The 15160-nt window shown below is 37.8% G+C and overlaps 1 protein-coding gene across 2 annotated transcripts in view; it reads right to left on the minus strand.

Annotated features, from left to right (window-relative positions):
• Positions 1-3551, minus strand: part of CCDC190 (coiled-coil domain containing 190) — a 62439-nt gene extending 58888 nt beyond the window's left edge. Inside the window, exons 1-2 of one of the 2 annotated variants that reach the window (XM_077156748.1) lie at positions 3434-3551; positions 1517-1643 (exon numbers count right to left, since the gene is read on the minus strand). In XM_077156748.1, the coding sequence (XP_077012863.1) occupies positions 1517-1522 (6 nt within the window). In that variant the 5' untranslated portion in view covers positions 1523-1643; positions 3434-3551. Of the gene's footprint in view, positions 1-1516; positions 1644-1762; positions 1989-3433 lie in introns of those variants that run through there. The other variant, XM_077156749.1, reaches the window with a different exon arrangement.
• Between the last annotated feature and the right edge of the window lie 11609 nt (positions 3552-15160).

Raw genomic sequence — 15160 nt, forward strand, 5'->3', positions numbered from 1 at the left:
AAGGAGGTGACATTTGTGATTCCTTAAAGTGGACTTCTTCAAATTGTAGATTGGAAATGTATTAAAAATAGGAAAGAGAAGAGAAACTATTCAAGGTGAGAATAAGTATTGCTCTGCAGAATGTTTGCTTCAATGTGTGTACTAGGTCAAAATGTACAGTTATAATTGTGAGTCATAGTCAAAAAGCTTGAAAGGCTCGCCTTAGAAAGGGTGCGTTGGATTTGGACAGGTCTCTCTGAGTTCCTGTCCTTTCACTGAACTATGTCATTTCTCGAGGTGCCTTCCTTTATTATTCTCTTTCCAATTCTTATTTGAACTGCAAAACTCAGTTTAGGCACTGCCTCTTCCTATGAGGTTTCTCCATCCCTACCCTAGAGTGGTTGAGTGCTGTGCCCCTGAGCTCCCTCAGCACCCTGTGCTTACAGCACTTACCATATTGTATAGTCATTGCGTTTTACTTACCTGTCTACCCTGATCCCAGCTATACACTTCCTGGGCACAGGGGTTATGTCTTATTCAGGGCCAACTTCATGGAGGTGCCACCTCTGCAGTGGCACAGAGCCCTGCACTTAGAGGGCCCCTGGGCTTGTCAGACTGTAGCTATCTTGAAATTCTTAATAATTTTTAAGCAAGGGGTCCTGCATTTTCATTTTGCACTGGGCCTGCAAATTATGTAGGCAGTTCTGATTTTATTTACTCTTGTGAAACCAGAACCTAGTTTAGTCCACAGAATAAGAGATATTTAAATGAATGAACAAGAGGTGAATGAAGGAGCTAATTAAGGGTCATCATTTATTGAGAGCCTACTATGTGCCAGGCACTGGGCTAACAGTGGTCATGCATATTATGCCATTTTAATGGCTTCAGGGTGAAGGACAAGCAGCAGTGGGGGAGGGAGTGGTATGTGAGCAAAGACCGAAGACAGGAGGTGGGGAATTATAAGGTGTGTAAGGGAAGAGGGAACATGGACTAGTTCAGTTTGGTAAAAAGAGACGGAATTAATGGAAGATATATCTGGAAAGTGGTTTCAGATCAGACTGTGGAGGGAAAGTTGGACTTTATTCTGATGATAATGAAAGCTTGAGGAACATTTTTTGACTAATAATGTGTATTTGAAATTCTTATTATCTACTCAGCTCTCAAAGAGTAAATGGAAAACCTACTTATCATTTGGGAATGGAAATTTTGTAGGACTCTTTATGAAGTCAGTGTTAGGCTGCATTTCACGTGTTTCTCCAGAATTGTGTGAAAATAAGATGTCACAAATCAAATCAATTTTTAAAATCCAGCATTTAAAATGCACTAAGAGACTACATTGCATGTCATCCTTAGGTGAATCTTTTTTTTTTTTTTAAAGCAATATAATCAATTTGATTTACAAACTTGGAAAGGTATTTCTTAAAATATGGTTCAACCGTGATTAGGGAAGTAATTGAACACTGAATAAATCAAGTTGTCTGTGAAACACAAGTGTTTGGTTTAACAAATAGAAAAAGGCAAAGATTGCTGTACGCACGTTCATGTTGGAAACAGCGTCAAAGCATTTCCAGGGAAGGGGGACATGTTTCTCTGACAAACAAAGATGAGAGCTGATCCAGGCCACAGAGCATGTGAGTTACCAAAGCGCTGGGTGCAGGATTGACCTGTAAAACATGTGGGATGACTGCTGAGAGGAATAATGGAAACAGATCTTTGAAGGTCTTATCTAGCCCCAATTCCTCCTTTTACAAGCGACAAAACCAAGGAACAGAGGGACATGTACCTTGCCCAGTGGTAGGTCAGGACCGGGGCTGAAGCAATACAGCTTGTGTTAAATTCTGAAAGTTGCTGATAAAATCCGGTTTCCTTTGGGTAAGATATATATATTTTTTCAGTGATTGAGGCTTATCATGGATTCAAACATTGCCTTGAAAATAAAGTTGGACTCTTTAAGTCTACCCACATGCAGTGTGTGTGTGGTTTTGTTTCTGTTTTTTTTCCTTTCTTCTTTTCTCTACCATAATGGAACCAAAAATAGAAAACAGGGTTTTGGTATTCAGTGTTCCTAGCTAGCAGTTTATAGCTATCCCTATCTAAAATGTTGTATTTCAAATATCTAAATAGAGATCAGAGTCATTTTTCTTTTCTTGCTGCCACTAGATAAGTAAATAAAAAGAAAAAAAGAGAAAAAATAGGAGAAAATAAAAAGCTGTTTGCTTAAAGTAAAGTAGCTTTTACTATGGCCATGTGAGATAAGGGGAAAACATTTTAAGTCTTTTTTCCTGGTGATAAATCATGCACAGGAGGTTAGAGGAGATAGGATTGGTGCAAGTTCAGGGATTTTTTTTCTTTAGTGAGGAATGGCTTTTATTTCTAACCTTGGTAGGTTGTATGCAACTCCTTCAGCAAATGTTTTCAAGCAAATTCAAATCAACAGTCTTTGAGTAATTATAATATAACAAATCTTATGCCAGGAATTGGATATAGGGGATAAAAGAGACACATTCCTTATCTTTAGGAGCTCACAGTGTGAAGGGGGAAAGCAGAGCAGTAAGCAGGAATTAACTGTGTGTTACAAGCGCTATGATAAACATGACCTTAAAATGTTATTAGAACACAGGAAGAAAATGTAACCCAGCATTGGAGATCTAGGAAGGCTTCCTGGAGGAAGAGATGACTATGTGATGTGGAGAAGGAGGGTGGGCTGGATAAGATTTGAAGGATGAATGTGATTCAGACAGGAATAGCATGTGCAAAAGCATGGAGGCATGCTCAGTCTGCTTGTGCAGCCAGGAAAACTTGACATGCTTCGCATCCATTTTTTTCTGCGATAAAGCAAAGTGATTTCCTATCCCTCCCCCACCCTGCAAATTTAAAAGGATTCAGTGAATTTTTTAGAAGACTGCACTATTGAGAAAAAAATACAAGAGTCAGAGTGCAGAGACCGTCTACAAACCTGACTTCCCTTCGTTGTTTCTGTGATATTGGACAAGTCATTAATCTCCTGAGACTTAGTTTTGCTAACTGTTGAATGGAGATAAGAATGTGTAAGTGCCTGCCTACATCACAGATTCCTTGTGCTAACTGATGTCAGCAGACTGCAAAGTGCTATAAAACATAACCGATTCTACAGTAGTACAACCCACACACACCCTCACTATTCACACATAATGAAGTTCTTTAAACAGTATATAGGCTACAATAATTATTATGCTCCAAATGTTTTTCTCAGATATCGAGAGACATCCTCCATACTGCAAGCCGTGTGAGCAACCAGAAACATAAATCTAACCTGTCACTCCCTTATATCCCGGTTCCCCTTTGCCTATAAATGTCCAAACTTCTAAGCATGACACACAAGACTCTCCATATTTGTCTCCTTCTTACTTTTTTGTTTAACCTCCCACATCTTATTTCCTTTTTTCTATTTTAATAATAATAAGATTCAAGGTACCCCTTTCTCCGTCCTCCGTACATTCTTTGCTTGCTATTGCCCTCGGACTGAAATGCCCCTCCCATCTTTCTTCATTTAGTTTTGTTTAGCTCAGTATCATCTCTTTTTTAAAATCCGAAGATGGACTTTGTGCCTTTCTTTGGGCTTCCACAGCAACCTAGCCTACCTCAGGTTATCTCTCCAATGTCTGCTTTCTAGACTTCCCAACCTACCCAACCTGTTAGAAGCTTCTGGGAAGGTGTTTTCATTTCTCAGTTTATATGAAGTTCTACCAGACCGTTAACTCTTTCAAAAGCAGGGATTAGTCATGCTCATTTCTTCATCCCTGTTGCTTGACATGGGGTATTGTGCTTAAAGATGTAACTCAAAGTGAAGGGCTCAGACCTTTTATTTTAAGCACAACTGGGAAAGCCTCTTTAATGTAAACCTGTTCTTATGAGCAAGTGTGGTCATAGAATAGCCTTAAACACAGAATTGGCTGTGAGAGAGAAGTTTTCAATAGGTTAAGAAACAGGAAGCAGGAAACCCTGGCTAGAGAGGGAACTGGGTCTAATCGTAGAGTCTTCATTTAATCTCTGCCTTTTGTCCTTCACAGTCTTTCTCTCTTTATGATCTCCAGTTAAAATTCTGCATAGGATATATTCATCTTTTGCTTATGTAAGGGAGCATTTTGAGGTATACAGATTATAAAATTTGAGGTATACAGATGATAAGATTATTATACATTTGAGGTATACAGATTATAAGATTAAGGCTAATCTTATAATTACAAAATCAGAAGTTAACATTTGCATTCTTTTTTTTTTTTTTTTTGCATGGGCAGGCACTGGGAATCGAACCCACGTCTCTGGCATGGCTGGCAAGAACTCTGCCTGTTGAGCCATCGTGGCCTGCCCAACATTTGCATTCTCAAGTATTCTTTTGTATAAATGTTTGATGCCAAATATCTGTGATTTAGAACAGTGCTCCAAAAGTCCATTAAAGACCTATCCCATTTAGGATAAACAGTGTGCTGATTTGAAGCTGTGATATACCCCAGAAAAGCCATGTTCTTCTCATCCAATCTTGTAAGGTCAGGCCTATTATTTGAGTGGGATCTCTTGATTAGGTTGTTTCCATGGAGATGTGACGCATCCAATTGTGGGTGTGACTTTGTGATTAAATTATTTTTATGGAGTTTTACCCACCTAATTCAAGGTGGGTCTTAAATCCTTTTACTGGAGCCATGTAGGAAGATAATCAAAGGCATAAATCAGAGAGAGAGCCCAGAGCTGGCGCAGAGAGATGAAGCCAAGTGACACAGATGTTTGGAGATGCAGAAGGGAAATGCCCTCAGGAGATGCCAGAAGGACCCACAAGGGACAAGAGAGCTAATTGAAACCAGAAGACAGGAAAGAAGGACAGTAGACATTGCCATGCACCCTCCTATGTGACAGAAAACCCAAGGGGTCTTTCTTCAGTGAAGATATCCTCTTGTGGATGTTTTACTTTGGACATTTTTCATGGCCTTAGAACTATAAATTTGTGATGTAATAAATCCCCTTTGTAAAGCCAATCCATTTCTCATATATTGCTTACCAGCAATTAGCAAACAATATTTTCCAGGTGTTATCCTTACTGGGCAATCACATTTCTATTAAAACTTGTATGTGTAAAGGGCCCATCTGGGTTGTTCTCCTAAGCAAAGTAAGAGTGTGCAGATAAGTTGTAAATTCAAGTCTCTACTCTTTGGAATCAGAAAGGTTTACAGCCTCCAATAGATTCTGTTTTCTCCCCACTGCCAAACTTCCCTCATGTCCTTCCTCCCACTTCTTTCCTCACTCTCACCTATTCATCTATTAGTCAATACTGGCTCAAAGGTGGCTACTCTTATCCTACTGGAGCTTATGAATGTACCTGGCTGCAAAAGCCCCTAACGGCTCCTGAGAACAGGCTAGCCCATGAGTGGCTTCGTTTTCTCTGTGTAGGAAGAAGGCGCTAAGAGAGAGAAGGTCAATTGATTCAACCCCAAGGCTTTCAGAACGGAATTGCGGGCATTTCCCTAGACATACTCAGAAGCCACTGGTTCTTAAACTTTACTGTACTTACTCACTTTGGGGCCTTGTCATGAACTCAGATTCCCCGACTTATCTCTAGGCATTCTGGATTGACCCCACCATGAGGCATGTGTCTGTGTAGTGGAGGGTGAAATGTAGAAATAACCCCACAAGCTAATAAAAGAATCAGCCTATTTTCCTGATTCCCTCAGCTATGAAAATCTTGGCATAGTTGGGAGGGGAAGGATTGATTCATTAGCTTAAAACTTTGGTGAAATTCACGGGATTGCTTTGTTTTGTTTTAATCTTCAGTAGTAATTGTCTTCCAGTTCCACACACTCTTGTCACAGACCCAAGCATTGATCATGTGCCCAACTAAAGAGTTGCCTATTTTTGGCTGTTTGGGAAGCACAACACATGCCAAATCACTACTTCTATGACTGGAGCCCCTACAGCCATTCTTGCTTGTATCCTCAACTCCCAGATTAACAGAATTCCCTCCCCACATCACATGCAGAAATAACTTTCATTAAGCTTTATCCAACCACATTTGTCTCCTTTTTGTCTCTGCTCTAGCATCAGTTTTACCATACCTATCCTAGCCCCCTGCCCTCCACTTGCTTCTTGATGATCTGTCTCTTTATAGACAGTCTCTGACTTATAAATAATCATATGTCCCTCTAGCCTATGAGAAAGTATGACTTCCTAGTATATTTCCAAGACCCTTGCTGCTACCCTGAGCGCTGTTGCTGTTGTAAAGTTAGGGCATGGGGATGAAAAAAATATTTATAGACTCTATGTGTTGCTTGTTTATCTAAGTCACTTTTGCCATCAATGGTTAGAAGGGATTGATGTTACTATTATTAAAATAAAATATCAGACAAGATATTTTTGAGTAGTTGATGATTCATGAATTGGGTAGCATCCAAACCATATGTAGGCGAGGTGATCTACCAGCTAGAAAAGGGGAGCTGATAAAAGGCAACCATGGAAGTAAGAAAGGAAATGTTCTGATTAGCTGATGTTAAGCTGCCATTTTACCTGGAGGGTGTCTTACAAAGTGGGGGACAGATATACATTGATAAGTATGATATGCTTGTCCATTCTGATAAGCTGTTTCTATTGGACTGAAGCTTGTTTATTACCAGCTTACTTACCTGCAGTTCTGTAGGGCCATTCATTGTTCCATTTCAATTGTTTTCTATGTCCTAGAAAATTCTTCTTGGAAAGGGTTGTCTCCCAGCAAAGCCCAATGCAAGCAGTCATTTTATTTTACTTAATACTAGTTCCCAGTACTCTTGCTACTAGGTTATAGTGAAAGAAAAATTAGACCAAATTCTGCTACAAATTTCAACATATACTGTATGAAATAAAGATCTCCTAGCAAGCAGGCACAGTGGTTCATAAAACATATTCTGTAAACTCATTCAAAATACAGGCTCTGCTGATGGAAAAAATAAACTGGAGGCTTTTTGAGTTGGACAGCAGAAAAATACTGGAAAAGGGCTAGCCTCCAAGAAAATGAGACACATGGACATTGGGGATACATAGATCCACATACCAACTCAAACTCTTGATTGGCAAACCTGGGGAGTGGGAGTCCAGTTCTGAAAAGTTTTTTGCTTTTTTTTTTTTTAGACTTCTTAATAGCTCATTACATAGGACTACAAGCACTCTCAAACTCCAAAACTGTCCCAGGCAAGAGTGGAACTAAGGAGACAAAGCACCAAGTCAGATAAAATAGGTTAATTTCCTGAAGTGCTTTTACTCTCCTAGAAAAAAGGGGGTAGCTCAAGTGGAGGCCCTCCTTCAGGGAATTCAGACCCCAAGGGCTAGAAAACAGAAGCAATTAAAGGCCACTTATTACATCAGACTGTGTTTCAACATGCCCCTAGTAGGGACAGTTGCTAAAATTAAAGGCACCACATTACTTTACACTGGTGGAAAACTGTGGACAGAGAAGCACCACATGCTGAGAAGGATAGGAAAAGTACAGACTCTAAAGGTTTCATAGGAAAGTCTACAAACCTGCTGGGTCTCATCCTCAGGAAAACTGATGCTGTCTACTCATTCCTCTGACATGTGGGCCTGTTTCACCTGTGAAATTCTGACTGGGGTCTTTAATAGGCTCCATATAGGCAGGGCAGAAAACAGAAAAACATGAACTGAAAAATTCTAATCAGTCAAACAGAGCCTATGCTAAAGGCCTAAAATAAGTTGAACTGGATGTAAGAAAAAAGCCATCCACCAAGAAAACCCTAGGTAAAAGAGTGAAAACAACCTCCATAATAAGCTAATTAAATAAATCAAATGTTTAGAAGCCAGCAAAAAATAACAAACTCAGCCTTTGGCTCAGTCAAAGGAACAAACCAACACTTCAAATGAGACACAGGAATTGAAATTCAGGAGGTTTGACAAACATGCAAAATCTCATAAAAAATCAAATCAATGAGTTAAGGGAAGATACAAAGAAGACATTGAGAAAACATAAAGAATGACTCAAAAGTTTGAGAAAACAAATTGCAGAAATTGCAAGAATGAAAGGCAAAATAGAAGAGATGAAAAACAATGGAAACCTACAGCAATAGATTTGAAGAAGTAGAAGAAAGGATTAGTGAGCTAGATGACTGGACATCTGAATTCCAACATGCAAAAAAATATATAAGGAAAAGAATGGAAAAATATGAGCAGGGTCTCAGGAAATTGAATGACAATATGAAGTGCATGAATATATGTGTTGTGGGTGTACCACAAGGACACAAGAAGGTAAAAAGAGGAGAAAAACTAATGGAGGAAATAATCACAAAAAATTTCCTGTTTCTTATGAAGGTCATAAAATTACAGATCCAAAAGTGCAGCATACCTGTCCTAGTTTGCTAACTGTTGGAATGCAATATACCAGAAACAGAATGGCTTTTAAAAAGAGGAATTTAATAAGTTGCAAGTTTACAGTTTTTAGGCCATAGAAATATCCCAATTCAGGCAAATCTATAGAAATGTCTAATCTAAGGCTTCCAGTGAAAGATACCTTGGTTTAAAAAGGCTGGTGAAGTTCAGGGTTTCTCTCTCAGTTGGAAGAGCACTTAGCGAATATGGCAACATCTTCTAGTTTCCTCTCCAGGCCTCTTGCTTCATGAAGTTCCACAGAGGCATTCTCATTCTTCATCTCCAAAGGTGCTGGCTGGTGGATTCTGTGGTTCCCTCATCATTCTCATGACTTTGCTTTGTTGCTCTCCTGTCATTTTCCTTGTTCTTACATCATTCTGAAGCTTCCTCCAAGTGTCTCCTCTTTTATAGGATTACAGTAAACTAATAATGACTCATGTAGAATAGGTGGAGACATGTTTCCATCTAATCAAATTTAATACCCACAATTGATCAAATTACATCTCCATGGACATAATCTAATCAAGTGTCCAACCTATAGTACCAAATGGAGATTAGAAGAAACCATTGCCTGTACAAGATTGATTAGGACTAAAACATGGCTTTTCTAGGGTACATAAATCCTTTCAAACTGGCACAATACCCAAAACAGAATAGATCTAAAGAGAAATATTCCAAGACATTTACTAATCAGATTATCAAAAGTCAAAGACAAAGAGAGAATATTGAAAACAGCAAGAAAAGCAATCTATCACATAAAAGGGTCAATAAGACTATGTCTGCATTTCTCAGCAGAAACCATGGAGGTGAGAAGGCAGTGGTATAATATATTTGAGACACTGAAAGAGAAAAACTGCCAATCAAGAATTCTATACCCAGCAAAACTGTCCTTCAAAAATGAAGGGGAGATTAAAATATTTTCTGACAAACTGTCACTGAGAGAATTTGTGACTAAGAGATGGGCTGTACAAGAAATACTAAAGGAAGCACTACAGGCAGATAGGAAAGGGCGGGAGAGAGAGGTCTGGAGAAGAGTGTAGAAATGAAGGCTATCAGTAAAAGTAAAAAGAAAAATAAGATATGACCTATAAAATCCGAAAGACAAAATGGTAGAAGAAAAGACTACCTTTACAATAATAACATCAAATGTTTATGGATTAAACTCCTCAATTAAAAGAGGTAGATTGGCGGAATGGATTAAAAAACAAGACCCATCTATATGCTGACTACAGGAAACTCAGTTTAGACCCAAGGACAAAAATAGTTTGAAAGTAAAAGATTGGGAAAGATAGTTCATGCAAACAACAACCAGAAAATAGGATAGCTATACTAATATCCTATAAATTAGGCTTTAAATGTAAGAAAAAGAGACAAAGAATGACACTATGTATTAATAAAAGGAACAATTCAATAAGAAACATAACAATCATAAATATTTATACACCAAACCAGAGCACTCCAAAATACATGAGGCAAACACTGACAACACTGAAGAGAGAAGTGGACACCTTTCCCATAATAGTTGAAGACTTCAATTCCCTGCTTTCATCAATGGATAGAATATCTAGGCAGAGGATCAATAAGGAAATAGAGATTTTAATATGATAAATGAGCTAGACATAAAAGACATGTACAGAACATTACACTCCACAACAGCAGAATAAACATTTTTCTCAAGTGCTCATGGATCATTCTCAAGAATAGACTATATGCTGGGTCTCAAAGTAAGTCTCAATAAATTTATAAAGTTTGAAATCATACAAAGCACTTTCTTGGATAATAATGGAATGAAGTTGGAAATCAGCCTACATCTTTTAATTGGGGAGTTTAATCCACTAACATGGATTTCTGTCAGAAGACCAGAAAATTCACAAATACATGGAGGAAAAACAATACACTCTTAAACAACCTGTGGGTCAAAGGAGAAATTATAAGAGAAATCAGTAAACATCATGAAGCAAATGAAAATGGAAACACAACAAATTTATGGGATGAAGCAAAGGCACTGCTCAGAGGGAAATTTATTGCCTTAAATGCCTATATTAAAAAAGAAGAAAGAGCAATTATCAAGGAATTAACTAACAGCAAACTAACTGCAAAACAAACAAAAGGAAAGGAATAATGGAGATTAGAGCAGAAATAAATGAAATTAAGAATATGAAAACAATTGAGAAAATCAACAAAACCAGAAGTTGGCTCTTTAAGAAAATCAATAAAATTGATGGACCCTTAGCTCAGTTGACACACACACACACACAAACAAAAGGGAGAAGATGCAAATAAATAAAATCAGAAATGGAAGAGGAAACATAACCTCTGTCCCTGCAAAATAAAGGAGGTAATGGAAGAATACTGTGGGCAACTATATGCTAATAAACTAGACAATGGACAACTTCCTACAAAGTGATGAACAACCAACATTGACTCAAGAAGAAATAGATGACATCAACATACCAATCACAAGTAAAGAGATTGAATTCAGTCAAGAAGCTCCCCAAATAGAAAAGTCCAGGACTACATGGCTTCATATGTGAAGGATTCAAGCATTCAAGGAAGAATTAGTACCAATCCTTCTCAAACTCATTAAAAAAATTGAAGAGGAAGGAAAGCTACCTAACTCATTCTGTGAAGCCAGCATCACCTTAATACCAAAGCCAGACAAAGAGACTACAAGAAAAGAAAATTGCACACCAATCTCTGTAACGAATATAGATGCAAAAATCATCAACAAAATACTTGCAAATCTAACTTGGAGGCACATTAAAATAATTATACACCATGACCAAATGAAATTTATTCCAGGTATGCAAGGCTGGTTCAACATAAGAAAACCAATTAATGTAATACATCATATCAAGAAACCAAAGTGGGAAAACCAAATGATCATCTTGATTGATGCAGAAAAAGTATTTAACAAAATCCATCATAGTTTCTTGATAAAAACACTTCAAAGAATAGAAATAGAAGGGAACTTCCTCAACATTTTAAGGGGATATATAAAAAACCCACAGCTACACCATCTTCTATGGGGAAGGAGTGAAAGCTTTCCCTTTAACATCAGGAACAAGACAAGGATGTCCGCTGTCACCATTTTTATTCAACATTGTGCTGGAAGTTCTAGCCAGAGTAATTAGACAAGAAAGAGAGATAAAACGTATCCTGGTTGGAAAGGAATAAGTAAAGCTCTCACTGTTTGCAGATGACATAATAGTATATGTTGAAAATCCCCCAAAATCTAGAGCTAATAAATGAAAACAGCGAAGTGGCAAGGTACAAGATCCATGCCCCCAAATCAGTAGTATTTCTATACACCAGTGATGAGTAATCTGAGGAGGAAATCAAGAAATAAAGTTCTGTTTATGATAGCAACCAAAAGAATCAAATATGTAGGAATAAATCTAACTAAGGATACATGAGACCTATACTCAAAAATCTACAAGAATTTGCTAAAAGAAATCTTGGAAGACCCAAATCAATGGAAGGGCTTACAGTGTTCATGTACTGATAGACTAAATATAGTAAAAATATCAATTCTACCCAAATTGATTTGTAGATTCAATGCAATACCAGTTAAAATATCAAGAACTTAATTTGGAAAAAAAAATAACCAAATTTGTTTGGAATGGCAGGGTGCCTTGAATAGCTAAAAATATCTTGAGAAAGAAAATGAAGTGGGAGGGCTCACACTACCTGGCTTTAAAATATAATATGAATCTACAGTGGTCAAAAAAGCATGGAACTGCATAAAGATAGATATACTGACCAATGGAATTGAACTGAGTGTTTAGAAATAGATCCCCTCATGTATGGACAACTGATCTTTGATAAGACAATCAAGTAACCCACGTGGGACAGAGCAGCCTCTTCAATATATGGTGTTTAGAGAACTGGACATCCTTATTCAAAGGAATGAAAGAAGATTCATATCTCACACCCTATACAATGATTAACTCAAAATGGATCAAAGACCTAAACATTAGAGCTAAGACCATAAAACTTTTAGAAGAAAATGTAGAGAAGTATCTTATAAATCTTGGAATAAGAAGTGGTTTCCTAGATCTTGCACCTAAAGCATGAACATTGAAAAAATAAATAGATTAAATGCTTTTGTGCATCAAAGACATTTGTGAGGAAAGTAAAAAGGCAGCCTACACAATGGGAGACAATGTTTGGAAACCACATATCAGATAGGATATCTGCATTATATATATGCAGAATATATAAAGAGATTCTTCAACTCAATAACAAAAAGACACACAACCCAATAAAAAAAAAGGACAAAAGACATTATCAGACACTTCTCAGAAGTGGAAATACAAATGGCTAAAAGGCACATGAAAAGATGTTCAACTTCACTGGCTATTAGGGAAATGCAAATCAAGACCACAGTGAGATATCATCTGACATCCACTCAAATGGCCATTATCAAAGCAAAACAAAATAAAACAAAAAACAAGTGCTGGAGAGCATGTGTAGAAAGAGGAACACTTGGTGGGAAATGAAAAATGATGCAGCTGCTCTGGAAGGCAGTTTGGCACTTCTTCAGGAAGCTAAATATAGAATTGCCATATGATCCAGTAATTCCATTAGTAGGTATATATTCAGAGGACCTGGGGGCAAGGACACAAATGGACATGTGCACACTAATGTTTATAGCAGCATTATTTATGAAGCATGTAATAACGTGGATGAACATTGAGGACATTATGGTAAGTGAAATTAGCCAGAAACAAAAGGAGAAAAAAATGTATGGTCTTACTAATATGAGCTAACATCAATGAGTGAATTTTGAGAGTTGAAATTAACAATACAGGTTATCAGAAGATTGAAATAGGGTAGAGATTTGGCATTTAGTTCTGAAGGACTACAGATTGTTTAACAGGACTGACTAAAAATTCAGAAATGGATAGCACAATACTACCTGATTATAGCACAATAGTAATGAGTGTACTGAATGAAGTTGAATGTGAGTATGATTGAGGGAGAAGGGCTAGGGGCATGTATGAAATCAGAAGGAAAGAAAGAGAATAAAGACTGAGATGGTAAAACAGGAATGCCTAGATTGTGGCAATGATTGTGATTAAATTTAAAAATATAAAAATGTTTTTGCATGAGGGAGAACAAATGAATGTCAACATTACAAAGTGCTGAAAATGGATGGTATACAGGAAAAAGTACAATCAATGCAAGCTAGGGTCTATAGTCAACAGTAACATTGTAACATGCTTCCACTGATGGTAACAAAGGCATTTGCCCAAACTAAATGTGAACAGGTTGGGGGCATGGGGGGGGGGGGGTATGGATTCTTTGTGGAAGAACAGGAAATGTCTTCATATAGATTATGGTAGTGTAGGCACGTCTATTTACTTAAGTTAGATTGTATGATGTGCAAACAAAGCTGTTTAAAGATGAACAGAGAGAAACAGGTGCTAGGGAAAATGTGGAGAAAGAGCTGTACCTATTCACTGTTGGTGGGAAAGCTGAGAGTTGCAGCCCCTAGGAGAGCAGTAGTTCCACAAGAGCCTAGGGATGAGATTGCCAGATGATCCTGAAATCTGTTGCTCAGTATATACCTGGAGGAACTGAGAGTGGGGACATGAATAGACATTTGCACACTGGTGTTTATGATGGCAGTCTTCTCAATTCTTAATGGATGGAGGTGACCTAAGGATACATTGATTGAAGAATGGAAGGGGGAACTGTGGTGTATACATACAACAGAATACTGAGTGGATGCAAGAAGGAGTGAATTTGTGAGCGTGGAACTAGCTGAATGAACCTTAAGGACAGCATGTTGAATTAAATGTCAGGAAAACAGAAAATATTATCATATCTCACACATATGGACTAACTATAATGTACAAACTCAGTGAACTGAAGTTGAGAGCATGGGTTATCTCATTGGAACCTATTGTAAAGGGTCCCAGAATATAAGCTCTTACAGCAGTCACATATATTCAAGAGTTGTAACCGTTATTTCTAAATTCTGAGATACTGAACTGTTTGCATATAACATGGCCATTTCCAGAAACTTCAGGTATTTATGTGACACCTGGGACTCAGAATTAGAGCACTGAAGCCATGACAGTCTGCAGTACCCCATACAGGAATTGTTTAAGAAGTTGAAAAAGGGATCAGACTTAGATTAGAGATATGAATGAAGCTGATCTGGATAGGACTAAGGTAAATTAGAACACAGGGTAAAGGATGATATCGCCCATATTTTAAAACTTCAACTTCTGTGTGAGACCTAAAGGAGAGATGTTTATTTGGTGCAAAATTTATATTTTGGGTATGGCATTGCCTAATTTAACTTGTATCATCAATTTAGTTGAACACTATAAGTATATGGAATCTTGAATAGGGTGTGAGATCTTGTTGGTTCGTCCAGGTTAGTGTGATGCCCCCATATATCCCAGAGTAATTTGGGTAGTCAATAAAAAATTATTTGCAAAATTCCCTTGGGGGACTGAGGAGAAAGGAGGAAATATTCAACTTCTCCATTTAGAGAATTCCTGATATTCTCACAAGCAGTGGGGACAACCAAATCTATAAGCTGGGCCCTTGATCTTGGGATTTCCCCCTATGAAACTTATTCCTGCAAAAGATAGGCTAAGTCTACTTATAATTATGCCTAAAATTCATTGCAGAGAACCCCTTTTGTTGCTCAGATGTGGCCTTTCTCTCTAAGCCAACTCGGCCGATGAACCCACTGCCCTCCCCTGCTATGTGGGACATGACTCCCAGGGGTGTAAATCTCCCTGGCAATGTGGGGCCCAGCATCATGGGAATGAGAAAAACTTCT

This window comes from Tamandua tetradactyla, chromosome 4 (assembly GCF_023851605.1).
Source record: "Tamandua tetradactyla isolate mTamTet1 chromosome 4, mTamTet1.pri, whole genome shotgun sequence".
Lineage (NCBI taxonomy): Eukaryota > Metazoa > Chordata > Mammalia > Pilosa > Myrmecophagidae > Tamandua > Tamandua tetradactyla.